The following is a 21558-nucleotide window of genomic DNA, read 5'->3' on the forward strand; positions in this document are numbered from 1 at the left end:
GTTTATCCATCACACCAGGAGGTCAAAAAATGACGATACCACAATGGTAATTCTTCATTAATCAATGACTCAGGCAGTCACTATTCACTTCTAACAAATCAAAGACTCAGGATCACACGACTTGTTCAAAGGAAAAGAATGAATCAAAAAGAAAAAAAAAGAAAGCCCGCTAAGTCAACAAGTTGAAAGCATGTGACTTAGGCAAAAGATAGGGCATCCCGCTGGATTTCCATATCAAAATTCAAAAGAATTTGTCCAGGCAAAAGTTAGGGAAAAAAATCAAAAGCGGAAAAAGGATTACAAAATAAGAATCCTCGACAAAGAACAAATTCGTGTGATCAAACGCCAAAATGAAAGGTAAAGTGACTGCCGTGTCCGAACGCCTCATTGATTCCTCAATCATCTCAAGTTCCTCTTGAAAGCCGAGTGCTCATGTCAAGTTAACTGAACTTAGGATTGGAGAACATCACGAAGGGGGTGGGCACCAAATAATTTGAGCCTAAAAATCCTTTTTTCTCAAACCGTGAACCCGGCCACGTTACAACCCTGAAAAGTCCTAATTGAAGCAGGGTTAATTTGAAAGCAGACTATACATGAGAATACGGTAAGCTGACTCCTAGGAGATCCTCTAAATGCTTGAGTTGGTATCACACCATCGTTTCTTTCTTTCAAAAAAATCGATGTTACGACATCCTTTCAAAAGGTTTCTTTAAATTTCAAGACGAACATTATCTTTGCATTAGAATTATATTTCTCATAATAAACATTCTTTGCATATGAACAAGTGCTTGACATCAAGAAAGTTTCCATCATGAACTTCAAATGAAAATGTTTTATCCTCCCGAAGGACGAGTTGTCTTCAGAACTCTGTTAAGCAGAGGCAGCAATATTTCAAAGTTTGATCACCCTCAGGGGCACAAGAAGCAATTGAATACTCCATGAAGTAAGTCTTCAATCAATCTGAGGCAATCAGGTCAAGATTCGAAGAATCTCTCAAAGTGTTGAATAATCAAGGGCATTCACCCAAGCACAGTCAAACCTACCTACAACACAGGCCATGCAGGGGCGTGGTGCCAAAATTCTTGATACTGGGGCAAGTCAGTTTGATGTAAACAGATGTCAGAAGGTCCTTACGAGACTAATCTCTTCAAAGTCCTTACAGGCTGGGGCAAGACACTATGCATTGGCATTTTATCCTCATCAGGAGGTGTTCAGTTTAAAGTTCAGGTGTAAGCTAAACAACTTATGAACTTGAGAACCACCAGGGTCTTCATCCCCAATGGTCTGAAGCTGAAAGTCCAATCTTTAGTGGCATCTTTGCATTTCAGTGTGATTTTCAAATCTCTTCCAGAGGTTGCAACCGTTGCTTATCGGTATCCCTCAACTAGAGTCCTGTTATGTGGACATCGAAGTCCTTTGTTTTCCGACCTTCGAGTCGTGAGTTTCCAACCCTCGTGTTGTGATTCCTTTGCTTTCCGACCCTCGAGTCGTGAGTTTCCAACCCTCGTGTTGTGAGTCCTTTGCTTTCCGACCCTCGAGTCGTGAATTTCCGACCCTCGAGTCGTGAGTCTGTTTCCTTTCCAACCCTCTAGTCGTGAGTTTCCAACCCTCGTGTTGTGAGTCCTTTCCTTTCCGACCCTCGCGTCATGAGTTTGATTCCTTTCCGACCCTCGTGTCGTGAGTTTGTTTCCTTTCCGACCCTCGAGTCGTGAGTTTATCTCCTTTCCGACCCTCGAGTCGTGAGTTTCTCTCCTTTCCGACCTTCGTGTCGTGAGTTTATCTCCTTTCTGACCCTCGTGTCGTGAGTTTACCTCCTTTCCGACCCTCGTGTCGTGAGTTTGTTTCCTTTTCGACCCTCGTGTCATGAGTTTACCTCCTTTCCGACCCTCGTGTCGTGAGTTTTTTCCCTTTCAACCCTCGTGTCGTGGATTTCCAACAATTGCGGATAGTTGTCATATACACCCCAATGTGTCTGTAAGCCCATTACTTGTTGGCATCTTTACAATTAATACAAATATGCAGAACGCTGTGAAAGCCAATGCCTGTTTGGTCCCTTTGAAGTCAACACTTTCTTGACCCCTTAAGCCCACTTCCTGGTGGCATTCTCTTGGAGAACCAATTCTTGTTTGATACTCCGGCCGATACTTGTTTGGTATTCTAATCCCTTCTTGCCTATCAACTCATTGAATCCATTGCCTGTATGGAAAGTTTCAAAGCCAAGATGTCTGACAATCTGTTTGCTCTTGCATTTGCCCATTGTGGATGAACATCACTATCCTCTGCCATGTGAGGAATCCCGTGGACGTCATGCTATATCCTGGGGCATTTTCATCTGTTTATCTCGCAGGTACATCCTTTCGGGTACATCACATCAGCGTATTGACGGATCTAGCCAAGTGAGAGATTCTCATTCCCCAGCTGAGTGCATCCAGATGAGGCTTTCCTTGTCCCAGGATCCTCATTTCCTCAGCAAAGCACATCTCAATGCAATTTTCGTGCTTCAGAAGCCTTTTCCCCGATGGAGTGTCTTCTCCCCAGTTGAATCAGGATTGAGTGGTATCTGATTCCCCAGCAAGCTCTTAATGAGGTTCCATGCCCGAGCTCCTCATTTTCCCCAGAAGAGTGTTTCTCTCCACAACAGATGGACCTGTTCTCCCCAGGAGAGTCATCTTATTCCCCAGTGGAGTTGTCTTAACAAGAGGTTCTTATGCTAAGTTCCTTATCCCCAGTGGATTTCTTATCTTCTCAGTGGATCACTATGCAGAAGTATTCATCTTCTCCACTGAGTCTCTCCTCAGCAGAGTTTCACATGCATCCTCAGCAGAATCTGTTTATGTCATGGATTTCCCCAGTGGAACGTGCTTCATGCACCAGCAAGTTTGTCACTCCCCATCAGAGTTGTCTTCATGACTTGCTCATATCTCCATATCCCCAGTATGTCGAGAATTTGCTTCTCCAGTGAAGTTGCCCGGGTATCCCCAAGCAGGATTAATTCCCCAGCCAGAGCTCGCGTATAGATTTGATCGTCTACAGCAGATTTATGATCCATCTTTGCCAGCTCGCAGTTTGTGGCTTCTGGTCACCCGTCTTGTCCTCCCTGCAGAGTTCCATAATCTCTCCAGGACTGCTTCAGCAATTCAGTGCTCATCCGTTGTCTCCCTAAGCAACGTTCGAATCATGCATCATTCGCATTGCATTCTCTAAGCGTGTAGCATTTTCCTCCTCGGAAACGTTATGCCATACACATTCATACATGCATCATGCATTAATCATATCATATCTGTCTCTTTCTGCAGGAAAGTTATCCAGATTCAAATGCTCCCTAGAGAGCAATATTCGCCTAGTCATTACAGGCGCTTATCCTGATGTTTTGAATCAGAAGAGGATTGTTCTACTTATTTTCTAGCATAGCTCAGATCAGTTCAAAGACATTCCTATTCCCGATGTCCCCAGATCGGTGGAAGATATTTGTTCCTATCCTGATATTCAGTTCAGTTGAAGGAACAGCCTCCGGATCTCCCAAGATCTTCCGAATGAGGAAGCCCTCTGATACATCAGATCAGTTGGAAATATCTACTCCCTGACGATTTAGTTCGTTCAGAAGAAGAAACTCGTCTGCCCAGTCCTGATGCCTAACCATCAGTTGAAGACGCTTTCTTTACCCGGCGTACACAGTTCAGAAGAGATATTCGTTCCTATTCCTGATAAATCAGACTTTCAGTTGAGGGAACCGCCTCCGGATCTCGTCGATCTTACGAAGGAGCAAGCCACTGATGCCCAGATCAGATGGAGATATCTGCCTGATTGACTTTTTCATTCAGATGAAGATTGTCCTACTTATTTTCTGGCATCATGTCCAGATCAGTTTAAAGGCATTCTTTCCCCGGCGTACACAGTTCAGAAGAGATATTGTTCATATCCTGATTACCAGTTCAGTTGAAGGAACCGCCTCCGGATCCCCGTGGTCTTACGAAGGAGCTAGCCGCTAATTCCCAGATTAGTTGGAATATCTACCTGATGATTTAATTGCATCAGAAGAGATGTCTGCCCAGATTCCCAGATCATGATTCCCAGATCAGAGATACCTATTACCCGTTGATGTCCGAATCAACCGATGTATCTCCCTCGATTCCCAGATCGACTTAAGACATCTATCCCGATGCAAGTTCGGAGACATTTGCTACGTCTGATACTCAGATCAGTCGAGATGTTCCTTCTCTTGATGCCCAGATCATTTGAAGTGTTTCCCCTGCCTATGGGTGCCCGTTCCTTCTTATCGCAAGTTGGAGCTACTTAATTATCCAGGTCAATTGAAGTTTTTTCTCCTCGCCTGCGGGGTGGTACATTCCTTCTTATTGCAAGATGGAATCTTCTATTGATCAAGAGCACAAATTTTCGAGTTCATTCTGGTATTCAATCTCCTTCCACCTCAACGGTTCGAAACTTTCGTTTCTCACTCGTCAGGTTTAAGAAGTTTGAATAGGGGCAGCTGTTGCACCCCAAAATTTGCCCTCTTTATTTGAGCTATAAGTTATCCAAGACGTTTATTTCGTCGTTCGAAAAGGAAAAAAAATAATAAAAAGTTTTCATGGGTTTAAGAAGGTACGGAGTGAAATATGGTTCAAACAGTGGAAATACGAGAAAATTCATAAATCTTATTCTGAAAGTGATATGAGGTTTAGAAGGTACCGACTGTTTCGACGTTATCTACAACTTTCGTGTTTGGCTCAGAAACCAATTTCATGAGGAAGGTTGTCGAATTTTCAAATTACTGGAGCGTTCGCAGTGAAAAATGGTGCTGAACCGTAGGTTTTCGGACACTAAAAAATTCATATCTCACAATCCGCTCATCCGATTCACTCGAGATTTTAACTGAAGCTCTGTGCTAATATTCCCTACATTTTATATGTTCGAACCGGAGACCAATTATGCACCAAAAATTCCCAGCATTTTGAAGAACACCTTGATTTTTCAGTGAAAAGTGTGCTTTCGGGTATGTCGCGGCGAGTTTGAAAATTCATAACTCCTTCGATTTTTATTGTATGAGGTCCATTCCGGCGGCATTCTCTCGGAAATTTCGTTATCTTCGATTCTTCGTCACACGTGCTTGTTCAGATTTCAAGCCGAAGGATGAGTTTTATCGAGTTATTTGAGCGGTACGCACAAAATTCTGCACAGTCGCACCGGATGAACCGATATTTCTCGCCATTCAAACGCGCATAATTTCCTCACCGTTTGTCGGATTGAGACGATTCTTGCGGCTACGAGTCACAAATTTAGTCATCTTCGAGATGACGTTAGTCCTGTTTCCGGATTTTGCACCGAGTCACATTTCCCCGAAAATGAGCAAAAAAGAGATACGTCAGGGGCATTTTTGACACTTCACCACATACACTATATAAATTAGTTTTCCCCCTTTTCTCTCATAACTCAATTTGAACCAAAAAAATTCAGAAGAGAGCTCTCTCAATTTTCTCTTAACTCTGTAGCAACAAATTTCACTTCCTCTGGAATTTCACTCACGAATACATGAGTTTTCTCAAGAGCGTAGCAATGAAAATGGATTGAAGCACTATTCTCCACTGTGAACCACTGCTGGACCACTCTTCTCCGCCGCAAATCTCTTTCGTTCTGTTTGATTCACACATCGACTTCCCACACGTGCCGCGTTCTGTGTTCGTTGCAGCGACTTCTCCTTTGGTTGCAGCTTCGACAATCGGTCATCCTCGCTCCGTTTCTCTAATTCAAACTTCTCTCCGATCGCTCGCGGGATTTTTAGTTTCCTTGCTCTCGTCGCTACAGTTTACGGATCATAATCCGTTTGGTATTGATTTCGTTTCATTTTATTTTTTCTCGCACTTTATCGCTTTCTCGCATCATCCTATAACATGAGAAGTAGGACCTAGACATTCATCTGGCCAAGCCCTCGAAAGAGGCTCTGTTTTTGTTGGTGTGTTTATATTTGTGCTTTGCGGCAGGGAGTCACGGTGTAATAAGTCCTAGATGGCACTCCGTTAAGTCCTCATGGAAGGCATGCAGAAAGGGTTAGTAATCAACTCCCGCCTAGTCTCATCGAGTCTGTTCATTATGCGCACGCTTCGCGTCGCTTGCTTTTGAACCTGCACAAGATCTTGTTATCGAGTATGTCAGGAAAAGGGTTCATGCAGCCGGACCCCCGCACTTCCTATAGCTCGCATCGCTCGGCGTTGATGCTCGGTGTACGCACGTACCATTTTCCTTTACGATCCGTGACGGCTTGGTTGCTGAGAGGAACTCGCTCCTCTTGTCTATGGCCCGATCATTTTCGCGAGGTCTGATGCTTGGTTGACTTGGGTTGAGCTGCTCCCCTTGGCTATGGCGGGACCGCTTTTCTACCATTCGGCCAGTGCCGTTGGTTTTGTTTGCTTTACGAGCGGAGCTCGTCTGTGTGATATTATTGTTTGCTTTCGCCTTTTCCCCATAGGTTGCTAGTTTAGCTTAGACTTGTACCCTTTGTATGATAACATTAGGTAGCAAGTTTTCCCCCTTAGCTTAGGTTTTCCTCATGCATTGTTTAAAACACAAACCACACTCTTTGATTTTCTTTTCTTAAGAACTTGTTAGGCAAAATACCCTTTTTGATCCCATATGTTATCCTCGGGGTTCATTTTGGTCCCTTAATTTTAAAAAGTTTCATATTGGTCCCTTAACTCTTTAAAAGGTGTCATTTTAGTCTTTTTTGTCATATTAGCGACCGATTTAGCGACCAATTTTTCAATTTTGTCGTCGCTAATATGACAAAAAGGACTAAAATGACACCTTTTAAAGAGTTATGGGACCAATATGGAACTTTTTGAAATTAAGGGACCAAAATGAACCTCGAGATTAACATACGGGACCAAAAAGGGTATTTTGCCAACTTGTTATTTCCGCTCCATTCCCAAGCATAAGCCTCCAAAGGTCGAGCAGCGGAGTGCGAATGTAACTCGTTCACCTAAAAAACACAAAACAAATAGAAACTAGTTAGCCGAGCTACGGTAGCTCTGATTCTGCAAAACAGATACGTAGGCAGCGGGGTAGGGCCCGTGCGAGCACAATCCTTTCTTTTCCCTATATTCTGCATTCATTTTAGTCCAGATTAGCGCACTTTGCTTACACACCCATAGTTTTAGACACAAGCGTGGATACCATCGAGTACGATGGGCGCGAGGGGTGCTAACACCTTCCCCTCGTGTAACCGACTCCCTTACCCTTTTTCTCTGGTCGTGAGACCGTTGTTTTGTTTTGTGGTTTGCTGGCATTCCCTTCCTTTTCAGGATAAATATGTTAGTGGCGACTCTGTTAATTTTCGCGGTAGCGACAGAGTGTTACTCCAAATGCTACCACATGCATATGCATAAGTTTGAGTCACATTCAAGTCGCATTGAATTGCATTTGAATTGTGTTTGGATTGTTGAGATGATGAGATGTTTGTTGTGACGTGATGATGAGATGTTTGTTGCGACGTGATGATACTATAATTGTGAATTTGAATATGTGGTCCTAATTGGTTACTGACATTGTTGCCGTTTTGAAAGTTGTATTATATTGATAAATTATGAAGTTGTAATAATTGTTGTATGAAGTGGTGACATTATGTATGATCTATATCTCCTATATTATTTATCATGCATTCCTTTATATTGTAAGATATTTCACCCCTTTGTTGATATTCCCCTACCATGGAAAATGGGCGGGTACTCAAGATTAGCCGTGGATGTTAGAGGTTATTTATATGAAGTCTTTATGTTGCTCTATGATAAGGCAAGAGGGCCTGGCAATGATACGTAGCACTCGGGGGGATAGTCGTTATTATTTAAGATGTTGTATTCAATGTTGACATTTATTTTCAGTTGAATGAAAGATGTTTCTAAGTTGATTTTAAATGTTAAGTTGAAGTTGGATTCCATTGAATAGAGTTGTGTTTCTGAATGCTATGTATGTTAAATTAAATACGAGTTGTTTATTTGTTTTAAGTTGAAATATGGCATCCCATTGTATGTTGAAGATTTTTAAATGCACTCTGATTTTCGCTTATAACTACCGGGTAGAATTGGAGTGTTGCAACCAACGGGGGAGGCTTGAAATTATTTAGGACTTGACCATCCCAGATTTCCATCGTCATAGGTTGTGGATCAATCGGACCATCCAAGTCATCGTCTTCTGGTTAAGGGTGATGTTCATTTTTCTACATGGTGTGCACACTTCCCTGCAATAGCTCATTTTGGTAGCGCATGTCTTCCACATTGGTAAGTAGGACTTCCATGGCAACCTGTGCTGCCTAATTGTTGTTGTTTGCACTCGTCATATAAGGATGACGAGTTCGATGGATTGAAATGTTGTGTGGTGCAGACGAGTTTTACCATAGTCCGATGGTGGACGCCAAATGTTCACACAAAGAATAATAATTAAATAACTCCTCTGATGACGGTTAGAAAAAAAAGTCATAGTAGATAACTTCTTCGTATGAATTCAGTCTCCTCTTTTTAGTTTAAAGTATGCTTCCTTTATACTGACCCCTTAGCCTAGAATGAGACATGGGATATAAGTGCAGTTAAATCCCAATCAAGAGTCATAATAACCAATTATTCAATTATTATTGTGTTAAGGAAATATGTTTGGACATCGTCATGAAATAAATGTACATAAATTGTCATGGATATTTCAGTTTTGGGGCAGCTTATCTCGTGCTTAGATTTAAAAATGGGTCATGGTCGACTCAGTTATGACCACGCCTGCCAACCTTAAGGTTAACTGCCAACTCCCGGATGTACACCACTCTTCTCATATCTGATTTTTCAAACTTGTTTATCCAAAAGAGCATTGTCAAAAACCTTCGAGTTTTTTATACCCAAATCTCTTTAGGTTTATAAATTCTATCTCATTTCACCCAGTTGATTTTTCTCTCATCCTCTCTCTCACCCAAAAAAAAATCCCATTTCAACTCATTTGAAATAATTAAGTTAAAGGTTATAAGGAATCGGAGGTCGAGATTCAAGCCTTATCAATAATGTAAACATATATACGGATAATTAACCACTAATAATTTCATTAAAAAAATTGGTAGGCGAAATTCTAAAAGATATTATTATTTAATATCTTAATTTAGTATAATTTTGTGTCTAGAATTTGTAAATTTCTTTAATCTAGGCTCAATCATCATAGTATAATTAAAAAAGAGAATTTCTTTATTGACCTCTCTATGGAGACAACCTCCCGCGAAAATTTCAAACTACCCCTGTTTCGGAGATGCATTTCCGGAGTAAATTTTTTTAGATTTTTTCGGATTTCGGAAATGCATCTCCGAAAAAAATCCCAAAAAAATGAGATTTTGATTAATTCGGAGATGCATCTCCGAAAAAACCCCCCAAAAAGACTTTTTCGGATATACATATCCGAAAAAATCTCAAAAATTAAAAATTTTGGGATATTAATTAATTCACATATCATAAATTTGATATAATTTATGAGTTATAAATAATAATTATTATATATTTTTATTCTGTTTCATATTTTAAAATTTAAAAATAATTTCAATTACAAAAAGATTAAAATAATTCAAATTATTAAAATGTAGTTATAAATAATTCTAATTTATGTTTCTACGGTTGATAATAATAATGAAATAGATCAAGTAAGAACAATAATAATAATAATAATAATAATAATAATAATAATAATAATAATAATAATAATAATAATAATAATAATAATAATGATAAAAAAATTATTTTTCATAATTAATTATGATAAAAAAAATCATTTTTCATAATTAATTATGATAAAAATATCATTTTTCATTTAGTTAAAAAAATTAAAAAAGAATTTTGTCTTAATTTTATTTAGTGAATAAATTTTATATTTAATTTTATATAATTCAAATTTTACTTATGACATGTTTTTAATTTATATAAGTTAGTAAAATAACTTTTAACTTTAAAATTGTTTAGGAAATTTTGTTTATAAAATGATTTTTAATAACTATAAAAAAAAATTGAAAATTAATTTATAAAATGATTTATCAAAAAAAAAAAAGAAAATAAATATCTTTATTATTATTATTATTATTAATTTTTTATATATAAATAAAATATTAATTTAAATATTTATTAGGTTAATATTATTATTACATCTTATATATTTAATAATATATTTTGATTAATACAATTAATTATTCTATTAATTGTAATGATTCACCTTGATTTTAATTTTTTAATAATTATTGAATTTTTTCGGAAATGCATATCCAAAAATTCTAAGATCAAAAATTGAAATATTTCGGATATGCACCTCCGAATACACCCTCTTAAAAAAAAGGTGATTTCGGAAATGCATCTTCGAAAACACTTTTTTTTTGTGTTTTCGGAAGTACATTTTCGAAATCACCTTTTTTTTTTTGTGTTTTCGGAAGTACACTTTTGAAATCAACTTTTTTTCAAAATAAAAGTAATTTCGGAGATGTATTTTTGAAATGTAGAGACATTCTGAAAATTTCTCCGCGGATGATCAAGAAAGTTAGGGGAATTTCTCCGGAAAAAAAAGTATTTATACTTTAATTTTACTTTATCCCGCCTAACATCTTTTTACCATTAATTTATCTAATGGTACCTTTGGAAGCAAAACTCATAAAGAAAAGTTAAATATCCTTTCGAGAATAATAAGGGGCAGGACTATATATAATACACATATAGTATAATTTAACCTGGGTCATTATATATGTTTGGCTCCAAGGTCCACCAATGAGCCATTCTGGTCTGACCTAATCTTTCTCAATTTACTTTTCATGTTGATGTTGTAAATTATCAATGGACGTCACTTTATATAGTGGAGATTAGAACAAAGAATATTTTAAAAAATATTTGGTCAGAGGTTCGGATGCTCCGTACAAAAAGAAAAGAAATTAGTTTTATAGGCAAATAAAAATTAGTTTTTTAACCTTTACAAAATTAGAAAATTCGAATGGAAGATGCATATTCGAGGGTCAACTACGTTTCGTGTTGTACAGTACATCCCCATTTTGAAGAATGCCTTCTTATCCACTAGAGTTGCTAAAATGGACACTTCTTAATCTCAACTCTGCCAAATGGATTGAACTATTATAACAAATAGTACGTCAATTAGTCATTTTTCATTAAGCTTTATCCACAAAATAAAACTATAGATTAAGCTTATGGGTACATGTTGTTGGGTGGACTAATTTTTTAAGTAGAACTTATCAATTATTAAAAGGAAAAGAAAAAGTGAAATTCTTTTTCTCTGTTCTCTTGGAAACTTTAATATAGTATTTGGGAAATATTTTAACCAACAAAAGTAATTTTTTGAAAAAAATTGAAATTATTTGACCAAAATCTATTATTTAAAAAAAAATGAAAAACTACTAAAATAATATAAATTTATAAAGTATTTTTTTAAAATTAAATTTAAGAAATTTCAAATAATACTAAAAAAATTGAAATTACTCTTTTACTATATGTAGTGCAAAGATTAAATTATTTATTATTAATTTTTCAAAATTTACAAGATATTCTTCATAGTTTATGAGAATTTTAAATTCACCTCCAAAATTTTCAAAAATTTACAAATAAGTCTTTAATAATTTTAAAATTTTACAAATTAGTCTCTTCAAATTTTCAAAAATTGTAAATTGATTCATATTTTTATTTTGGCCCAAAAGTTTTAAAGTTTATGAAAATGACTCCAAAAATTTAGCATTGAATCATTTTAATACTCCATCCGAACAAAAGATTTTAAAAATGAATGAATTTCAATTGAATCATTTGAATTATTTAAAATTTTGAATTCCTTAAAAAATTTCAATTACCTCATTCAAACACACTTTAAAAGTGTGTTTAGATAAAACATTTTAATGAGGAAAAGTACTTTTTGAGGAAATTTTATATGGCTTGACCAAAATTTATTGTTTTGATAAAAAATATGGAGAATTGTTAAAATGATGTAAGTTTATGAAGTATTTTTTCTAAATTAAATTTAGAGTGTGTTTGGATGAGGTAATTGAGAATTTTTAAGGAATTTAAAATCCTAAACAATTTAAAATGATTCAATTGAAATCCATTTATTTTTAAATTGTTTTGTTTGGATGAAGTATTAAAATGATTCATTGTTAAATTTTTAGGGTCACTTTTATAAACTTTGAGACTTTTGGGTCAAATTAAATATATGAAAAATAGGAACCGATTTGTAGTTTTTGAAAATTTGAAGGGACTAATTTGTAAAATTCAAAATTATTAGGGACTTATTTGCAATTTTTAAAATTTTTTGGAGGTGAATTTGAAATTTTCATGAAATATGAGGACCATCTTGTAAGATTTTAAAATTTAATAATAAACAATTTAACATTTGCATTATATAGAATGAAGAAGCAATTTAAAATTCTTTACTTTTTGGTGTCATTTGAAATTCCTTAAATTTAACTTGAATAAAATACTTCATAAATTTACATCATTTAACAATTCTTCATATTTTGCATCCAAACAATTAATTTTAATCAAGTCATTTTAAATTCTCTCAAAAAATTATTTCTCATTAAAATGCTTCATCTAAACACACTCTTAGGCTTTGTTTGGATTGATGGAATGAGATGGAGCGGAGCGGAATGAGATGGAATAAAATGATATTTCATTGTTTGGATAATTTAAAAACGGATTGAGTGGAGCGAAATGAAGTGGTATGGATTTCATTCTATTCCATCAGTTACCACCATATTCCTTCCCCTCCGATTTGGGAGGAATGAACAATCTACCTTGTTTTGTCCTAAAATTCTCAAACAATAGAATGATATCTTCGTTCAGCTCCGCTTCATTCCGCTTCATCCCACTCCGCTCCACTCCATTCCACTTCGTTCATTTCATGATATCTAAAAAGTAAAGAATTTGAAATTGCTTTCTCTTTTTATATAATACGAATGTTTGTTATTAATTTTTTAAATTTTGCAAGATAGTCCTCATATTAATTTATGAAAATATCAAATTCATCTCCAAAATTTTCAAAAAATTGCAAATAAATCTCTAATAATTTTTAAATTTTATAAATTGGTCCCTTCAAATTTTCAAAAATTGTAAATTAGTCGCTATGTTTCTTATTTTAGATTTGGTCCAAAAGTTTTAAAATTTATAAAAATAACCCCAAATATTTAACAATGAATCATTTTAATACTCTATCTAAAAAAATTATAATTGAATAAATTTTAATTAAACTAGTTTGTAAACCCGTGCGATGCACGGGTATTTGAGAATTAAAAATTATAATCTTTATTAAATATTTATATTTAGTTTATTATTGACCTATTAAACTATATTATTAGTGCTAATATATAACAATTACATAATAGTCTGATATTTTTATTAATATTATTCTTTTACATAATTTTATCTTTTATTTACTATGACTTCTATTTATTTTAATTTATTATAATTAATGTATATATTTATATTAGACGATGTGAAATAATTCCATTATTTAAGTTCTTTGTAACCACTAATATATTAGTCAATGAATTGAAATAAGAATGTCTGTTATTTTTCAATAGAGTGTTGGAGAATTTCTCAAATAAATGACTTTAAAATTTCAAGTCTTTTTTTCTTCATAAAATAGAATTAAGTTACAATTTCTAATAATAACATGATAGTGGCTTTTTTTTCATTTTTTAGAAAATAAATATATAAATAAAGTTTATGAAATTGTTATTATTTATTAGTACAATTTGCAAATATTTAAGATGATCACTTGCAATTTTTTCAATTATAATTTTTTTTCAAGGTTTCAATTATGTTTGCATATATATATATATATATATATATATATATATATATATATATATATATATATATATATATATATATATATATATATATATATATATATATATATATATATATATATATATATATATATATATATATATATATATATATATATATATATATATATATATATATATAAGAAAAGTTAGAAAATATATATTAAAAAAAAGCTTACATATTACATTGTCTACTAATAAAATTAAAAGTTAAAATTGCACATAAAATCTCTGCAGTCATGAATAATATCATCAACAGTTGGTATGCAAAATTTTCCTTTCAAGCATCCATGACTACCGGTACATATGTTTGGAGCTTTATGCTTTGAATGTTATTTTTCATTGAGACACGACACCATCTCTCAGAGTTCCAATCAAGCTATTACCTCTCTAACACTATTCCAAATTATGAAATTATCTCGTTCCTGCAACATTAACTATAAACTTAATATCAAATAAAATAATAAGAGAAATAGTAGGTCATTCTTTAAGATGAAATTTTTGTAATAGTAATACAAATCCAACATAATTGTATGTGAAAAATGGAGTGCAATGGAAAATGGAGTGTTAGTAGGAGAGGTTCAAAAACATAGATGACTTTATATGGTATTTATACATGAGTTCTTGAAATTAAAGATGCATAATAGATTAAATGAGGTTTTTAAGTGACATGAGTAACTGAACAAACAACACTAAATTAATTTTAATGGTGGAATGATGGAATATAATGAGTTTTTAAGTTGAATTTTATGTTTTGTACGTAACTGAAAATATTCTTTTGACAAAAAATTAAATAAGGAATAGAAAGGCAAGTATATAAAAAGTTCATATTGGGCTATCCTACCTATATTCCCATTATCTTTATTATTAATAGTATTAAATTATAAAAGGAAAAGGATAAGCTTTTTGTAACTTGTAGTAATAAATAATTAACCTAAAAATAATAATAAAGAAATTTTAAAACATACTTAAATAATATTTTTCTAGCCAAAAGAATTATGAAAAAATGTATTAGTTACAATTTTAATAATATATTATTTATTATTTATTATTGTTGTTGTTATTATTATTATTATTATTATTATTATTATTATTATTATTGAGATTATTATTATTATATTTATAATTATTATTTATTTTTTATGGATGATCAATTTAGTAAAATTAGAATTATTAGTTATAATCTAGTAATTATTAAAATAAATTTATTTTTTATTTTTTATTTTTATTTATTATTATCATTTTAGTGTATTATTTATTTATTTTACATGAATGCAATCAATTTGTAGAAAAATGTAGTAGTTACAATTTTAATAATATATTATTTATTATTGTTGTTATTAATATTATTATTATTATTAAGATTATTATTATATTTATAATTATTAAAATTAGAATTAGGGTTTAAGATTTTTATTTAGAATAACTATGAAGGTGACATGTGGCCAAATTTTGTTTAGAGATACTATCAAGGTGACATGTGGCTAGGGTTGCCATCATGACAACCTTGGATTTATATATACTAGATTATTTTTGATTGAATCATTTGAATGGATTTCCAATAACCTCATCCAAACACACTCTTAAATTTTTAAATCTCATTGATACGTTATAATATATTTTTAAAGTGTTTGAAGTTTAAGATTTGAACGTACTCTAAACTTGGTAATCAAATATTTAATATAAATATTCTATTTAATCAATTAAAGCTAACATAAATTAAAAACACTACTTAAATACAAACAAAATTATAGTAGACACGAACTAGTTTCTTTACCAGATCCAACCATGCATGTCATGATTTTATTAAATGTTTCGAAGTAAATCAAACTTGAACAAATAGTATCAACGAATCTAATCAGAATAACATCAAACTTGATCGAACCCTCGTAGCGACGTTGGCTAAATATTGACAGTTTTTCTTTCTAAAAAAGCATGTTAAAGTCATAACTCTCTATTAGTTTCTTCATAACTGTGAAAGTGCAAGGATAGTGAATTATGATTGCTCATCACTAATGTTCGAAAGATTGAAAATAAAAATCAAAGTGCAAGGATAATCAAATATTGAGAGTATGGTTCTCACATCGTTGTCTCTTTCAATTGGTCAAAAAAGAACTTTAATCAAAAAAAGAATAAAACGATAAAGTGTGAGACCGTGTGAGCTTTCACGTCTTTAATTTCTTTGATGTTGATCTTTGAATTTGACTTAACTGATTTACTCTCATCATTAGAACTTTAATCAACTTTTATTTTTGATAGCTTCTATCTGATGATGCTTATGATTAACTTTGTTATGTTCTTTTGTCACCAATAAAACCACATATAGCTTTATCACCTGCCACTACTTGAAAAAACATGTTTAACCTTTATTAGATATGAGTGTTACCTCAATTTCAAAGGCGAGGTAACAGAGGGCATCATAAACATGTTTAAACTTGTAGTGGGTTTGATCCCCTGCAACTGCTTATTCATTTTTTAGGCAATACCTTACCTCTCGGTTATTAATATACAAAGTTTCTTATTTTACATTGTTTTTGTTTCAATCTACAAGTACAAATGTTTGACAAACTCTAAATCCGATTCATCGCAATCACTGTCAATATGGGGTGAAGATCAGATGCTAGAACTTCGTTTCTTTGAATTTTGGAGAAGATCAAATGTTGGATATTGCATGCATTTATTTTTTATATAAAATAAAAAAGGATTAGATAAATAAAATAAATTTACAGTTACATGTTAACAAATTATGTAAGAAAACCAACCTTAAAGCAAATATTTTTCTGCTCTTGCAATCCATCACATAGATCTTTTCCAATCTTCTTTAAGTTTCACTTTTGTTATGACAAATTCTTTCATTATCAATGTTTGGGTTTCACAACGTAGCGTCCTAAATATATAGTGGTGGTGTTCGCATTCTGATTGGATGTAAAGGGTTTCTTGTAGATTGAAGTGTTGACAATATCTTGAGCATTATTACTTTATAAATGGACAACAAGATATATTGAGACAAAACTGAATTACTTTTTTCCCTTTGTTTTTACCTAAAACCGAGGGCAAATATTATTTCTTTTTAAATAAAAAATAAACAAAAATAGGGACTTTTCCACTCGGTTCCAAAATCAACCGAGGTAGTAGATTACATCTATTTCAAAAAAATGGTGAATGGAAAAAACTTGAAAGAAACATGTATTGTTTTGTCTTTTAATTTTTTACCATTTATCAATTTTTTTTGTGTTGCAATAATCATACAACCGACTATATTCAAAACAAATTGCACTATGATTAGGAATAAGTTTCTCAGTATTATCAACCGAATAAAGCGATATATTACATAATGTTTTCTTTGATTGATAATATTGGGTAGTTATTCCAAAATATAACATTGTTTTCTTTTAGCATTCAACATTGTCAAGATATAGAAACACCACCTCCACCACCAACAACAAAAACAACATCATTATGTGAGATAGAATGCAAGAGCAGAAAAATAATTTGTTAAAGGTGGGTGTTAGAAGAACAACAACACATAACCAAAGAATTTTTCTGTCTTGCAATCCATCTCAAATAATGATGTTTACGAGTATGGAGAAGTTGTATATATGAGTTAGGTTTACGGTAAAACTTAATTATTAGAGAAATTGATGGAATAGATTATTTAATATTTAAATAAAAACTAAAATAAAAATAAATTTGTAACTTATAAAGAAATAAAAATAAAAGTTGTGGTTGTTGTGATTCACGGGAAGAAAATCATAGTGGCTCACCCTTCAGGCCTAACGACACTATCCATAAAAAACAGACAAAAGCAACACATTTTCAAGACCAACAACAAGATCCAAACAATCTGCTAGAATTTCAAATCAAATAAATTAGCTTATCACAATGAAATTAAGTTAAAGTGTGACGCAATTCTAAGATTTGAGAATTTTACATATAAATTGAAGAATGTATTTAGTCTTTAGGGTTTCAATTTTAGAGAGTCTATGACATATTTTTGTGCCAAGGAGGGGGAAATGAAATCTATGTTGAAGTATGCCGTAAAACCTTTGTTGATGAAGAGAAAGAAAACATGTTTTGAGATTGCCAAAAATCAGAAAGTCAAAAAATATTATGGTCCGAACGGTTCACGAGTATCGAACTCGGTCGGTTCGGTTCATTGATCCATTCATTAATGTTAGAATATTTTATATTAATTTGAAGATCATATCAATTAATATAAAATAATACTATAAGATATTTATAATATTTTAAAAGATATTATAAGATATATATTTATAATATTCTAAAAGATATTATAAGAGATATATATATATATATATATATATATATATATATATATATATATATATATATATATATATATATATATATATATATATTTATAATAGTCTAAGAGATACTATAAGATATTTATAATATTTGAGAGATATTATAAGATTATAATAATATCTTTTATTCTAACAATTAAGGTTGTTAAGGAGATGTGTTTTGAGATTTGTTATTGATTTGTTGGATTTTGACTATTATAAATATGAATCTTTTCTATTATTATAGTATGACAATTTTAGAGCTTTAGAGAAAAAGAGAGAAATAAGGGTTTAGGGAATTCCAAGGAAAAAATTAGAAAGGAAAAAGTTTTTGGGAAACCTTTGGAGTTATATAAAGGGATTGGGAAATACTTCAAAACACCTTGGGTTTTGAGAGTAGGAGAGGTTGGGAAACACTTAGGTAGAAAATAAGGTTTGTTCTTTGGGAACTGCGAAGATTATTTTTTTTGTAAATCATCTATAATCTCTTGTAACAACTTTCTGAGTATAGTGAATTGGAGAGCTGCTCTCTTCCCCAGAGTAATCGTTTGATCGAACTGGGTAAACAAACCTTCTTCTTTTTTCTCGTCTTATTCTGTTATATTATCTGTGTACAGATTATTATTGCAGTAGACCATTTATTTTGGTTGCTACTATTCTTTGTCTCACAAATTGATATTGAATTTTTTCGTAATTCACAACAAGATTCACAACAAGTGGTGTGGTGAGCATGGAGCAAAGAGGTATTGTTTACAAGTGAGCACCATGGTTAGATGGGAGATCGAGAAATTTTTCGGAAACAACGACTTTGAGTTGTGGAAAATTAAGATGCAAGAAATTTTAAATAGTGAAGCGTTGATGCCTGTAGGGCTTACACATGTACATAAGAATGAGATGTTGGATAAGGCCAGAAGTGTCATTATCTTGTGCCTCGAGGATAAAGTTCTAAGAGAAGTCTCCAGGGAGAAACTACGGTTGCTATGTGGTTAAAATTTGAATCATTGTATATGACAAAGTCTTTGGCTCACAGGTTGTATCTGAAACAACAACTATATTCATTCCGAATGGTGGAGAACAAATTCATGGTTGAGCAGCTTACAGAATTTCAAAAGATTATTGATGATCTTGGGAATATTGAAGTGAAGATTAATGATGAGGACAAGGTTTTGCTCCTGTTGAGTTCATTATCCAGATCCTTTAAGCACTTTAAGGATGTCCTTCTTTATAGTAAGGAAGGTACTGTTACTTTTAATGAAGTCCAGACAATGGTGAAATCCAAATAATTTTCAAAGTCGAAAGAGTGTGATATGGTTTCGTTGAAGGAATTCCCTTGCAAAAGAAGGTAGATGGAGAGGAGGGGATGAAAGAAAATATTTTTAATTAAATGTGTTTGGTTCAAATTTTATGAGGGGAGGGGAGGGAGGGGGGAAAACTCTCCAAAACACACTTTTTTCGTCCCCCAAATTGGGGGATTTAAAGGGGAGAGGAGAGAATCTGAACTTTGATATTTAAAAAATTATTATAATTACTATAATATCCTCAATTTTATTTTAATATTTCAAAATTATTCATTTTCTTTTGTACTATTGATTTTTTTTTGGTGATTTTCTATGTTATTTCCATCAATTTATTATAATTGTTCTCCATCTTCAAATATTTTTTTGTTTTTTATTATTCAATATAAATTATATATAATATTTAATAATATAAATATTTTTTATTTTATAAAAATTATATAAATTATATATAAATTATATATAATATATTTTTTTATGTTTCTGTTATTTAATAATAAGTTGTTTTATGTATTTCTTTTATTAGATGGTTCATCATAATTTAAAAATTATTATGAACACATAGTTTAATTTGTGTTGGAGAATTATATTGTTAATGAAGTTGTTGTGAAAAACGATGTCAAGAACAAAATATAATAGGAATTAGGGAAGATAAAAAGAACACAAGAATTGGTTATAACTGCTATTCTTTTACTTTCTCTTAAAACAAGATTACAAGTTTACAAGAATAACAAATAACCTCTCTCACCCTAAATTAGGATTTGCAGCTTAGCAATGATGAGAGACTAGTATGCTATTTATAATAAAACCTAACATACTAACTAATGGGCTTTTTCCACAAGGCTCATTACACAAGCCAACTTAATAAACAAGCTAACTTAACAAATTAGGGTTTAAACACTAAAACCTAATTTAACATGCTAACAACCCTAGCATCTTCGACACAAGTATGTGAACAACCTTCGACTTCATGCTTAATCATGTCGAACCAAGAAGCTACCCTTCGACCAGGGCCGGTCCCGACTTTTTGGAGGCCCTGGGCAAATAATTGAAATGGCCCCTAATATATAATATAATTTTCTTTAAAAAGTTCATATTTTAATCAATATTATCAAAGAAGAAGAGAGAAAGAGGTGAATTTTTATTAGATTAATATTCATCTATATATTAATATTAAGATTTATTAGTTTTTAAAAAAGAAAACAAAATAAACAAAAAGAAAAAGTGTATCCTGTAACAAATTTAATGGCAATAAAGATGGTAATATTTATCTATATATTAATATTAAGATTTATTAGTTTTTGAAAAAGAAAACAAAATAAACAAAAAGAAAAAGTGTATCCTGTTTCCTGTAACAAATTTAATGGCAATAAAGATGGTAATATTTATCAATATGTTAATATTAAGATTTATTAGTTTTTGAAAAAGAAAACAAAATAAACAAAAAGAAAAAGTGTATCCTGTAACAAATTTAATGGCAATAAAGATGGAAAATTGTTGCAAATTTGGCACTCATCCAACAGCGCTTGAGTACATTCAAAAAAGAGAGAAAAAAATACAAACAAAACAAATGCACTCACCGAGATTTGATCTCAAGTCCCTTCTAACACAGACACACGCACTCTTCCGCTAGGCTAGAATCACAATATTGTTTATAGCTCAATCCAACTTCTTTATATAAAATATAATGTTTTATTTATAAAACCCATAACCAAAAATTTGAGGCCCTATTTTTTTTTTGAGGCCCTGGGCTGTGGGCCTGGTTGCCCTGGCCCAGGGCCGGCCCTGCCTTCGACCATACTAGAGTTCGATCCAATATCCCACAGAAGTATATTCAAAATTTTTATATAATAAGTTATAATTTTTTAATCACTCAACAATATAAATTTTTTTATTTAATTATTTATTCATATGTTATTACCAAAAAATATTTGTGAATTTTTTAATTTTTAAATATCATATAATTTATATAAGATCATAAGGATAAAAATGTAAATAAAATTTCTCCTCTTCCCTTGTGAACCAAATATATTTTTCATTAAAATTTCTCATTTCCCCTCCCCTCTTTTGAACCAAACATATATATAATTAAAAAAATCTCTCACCTCCCCCTCCCCCTAAG

At 32.2% G+C, this 21558-nt stretch overlaps 1 protein-coding gene across 1 annotated transcript; it reads left to right on the top strand.

Annotated features, from left to right (window-relative positions):
• The first annotated feature begins 18906 nt into the window (after window positions 1–18906).
• On the top strand, window positions 18907–19424 carry LOC131639847 (uncharacterized). The gene is made up of 2 exons (XM_058910293.1): window positions 18907–19067; window positions 19172–19424. The coding sequence occupies exons 1-2, from the start codon at window positions 18907–18909 to the stop codon at window positions 19422–19424; spliced, it is 414 nt and encodes a 137-aa protein (XP_058766276.1).
• The last annotated feature ends 2134 nt before the right edge of the window (window positions 19425–21558 follow it).

The sequence above is a fragment of the Vicia villosa genome, unplaced genomic scaffold (genome assembly GCF_029867415.1).
Source record: "Vicia villosa cultivar HV-30 ecotype Madison, WI unplaced genomic scaffold, Vvil1.0 ctg.002804F_1_1, whole genome shotgun sequence".
In the NCBI taxonomy this organism is placed as follows: domain Eukaryota; kingdom Viridiplantae; phylum Streptophyta; class Magnoliopsida; order Fabales; family Fabaceae; genus Vicia; species Vicia villosa.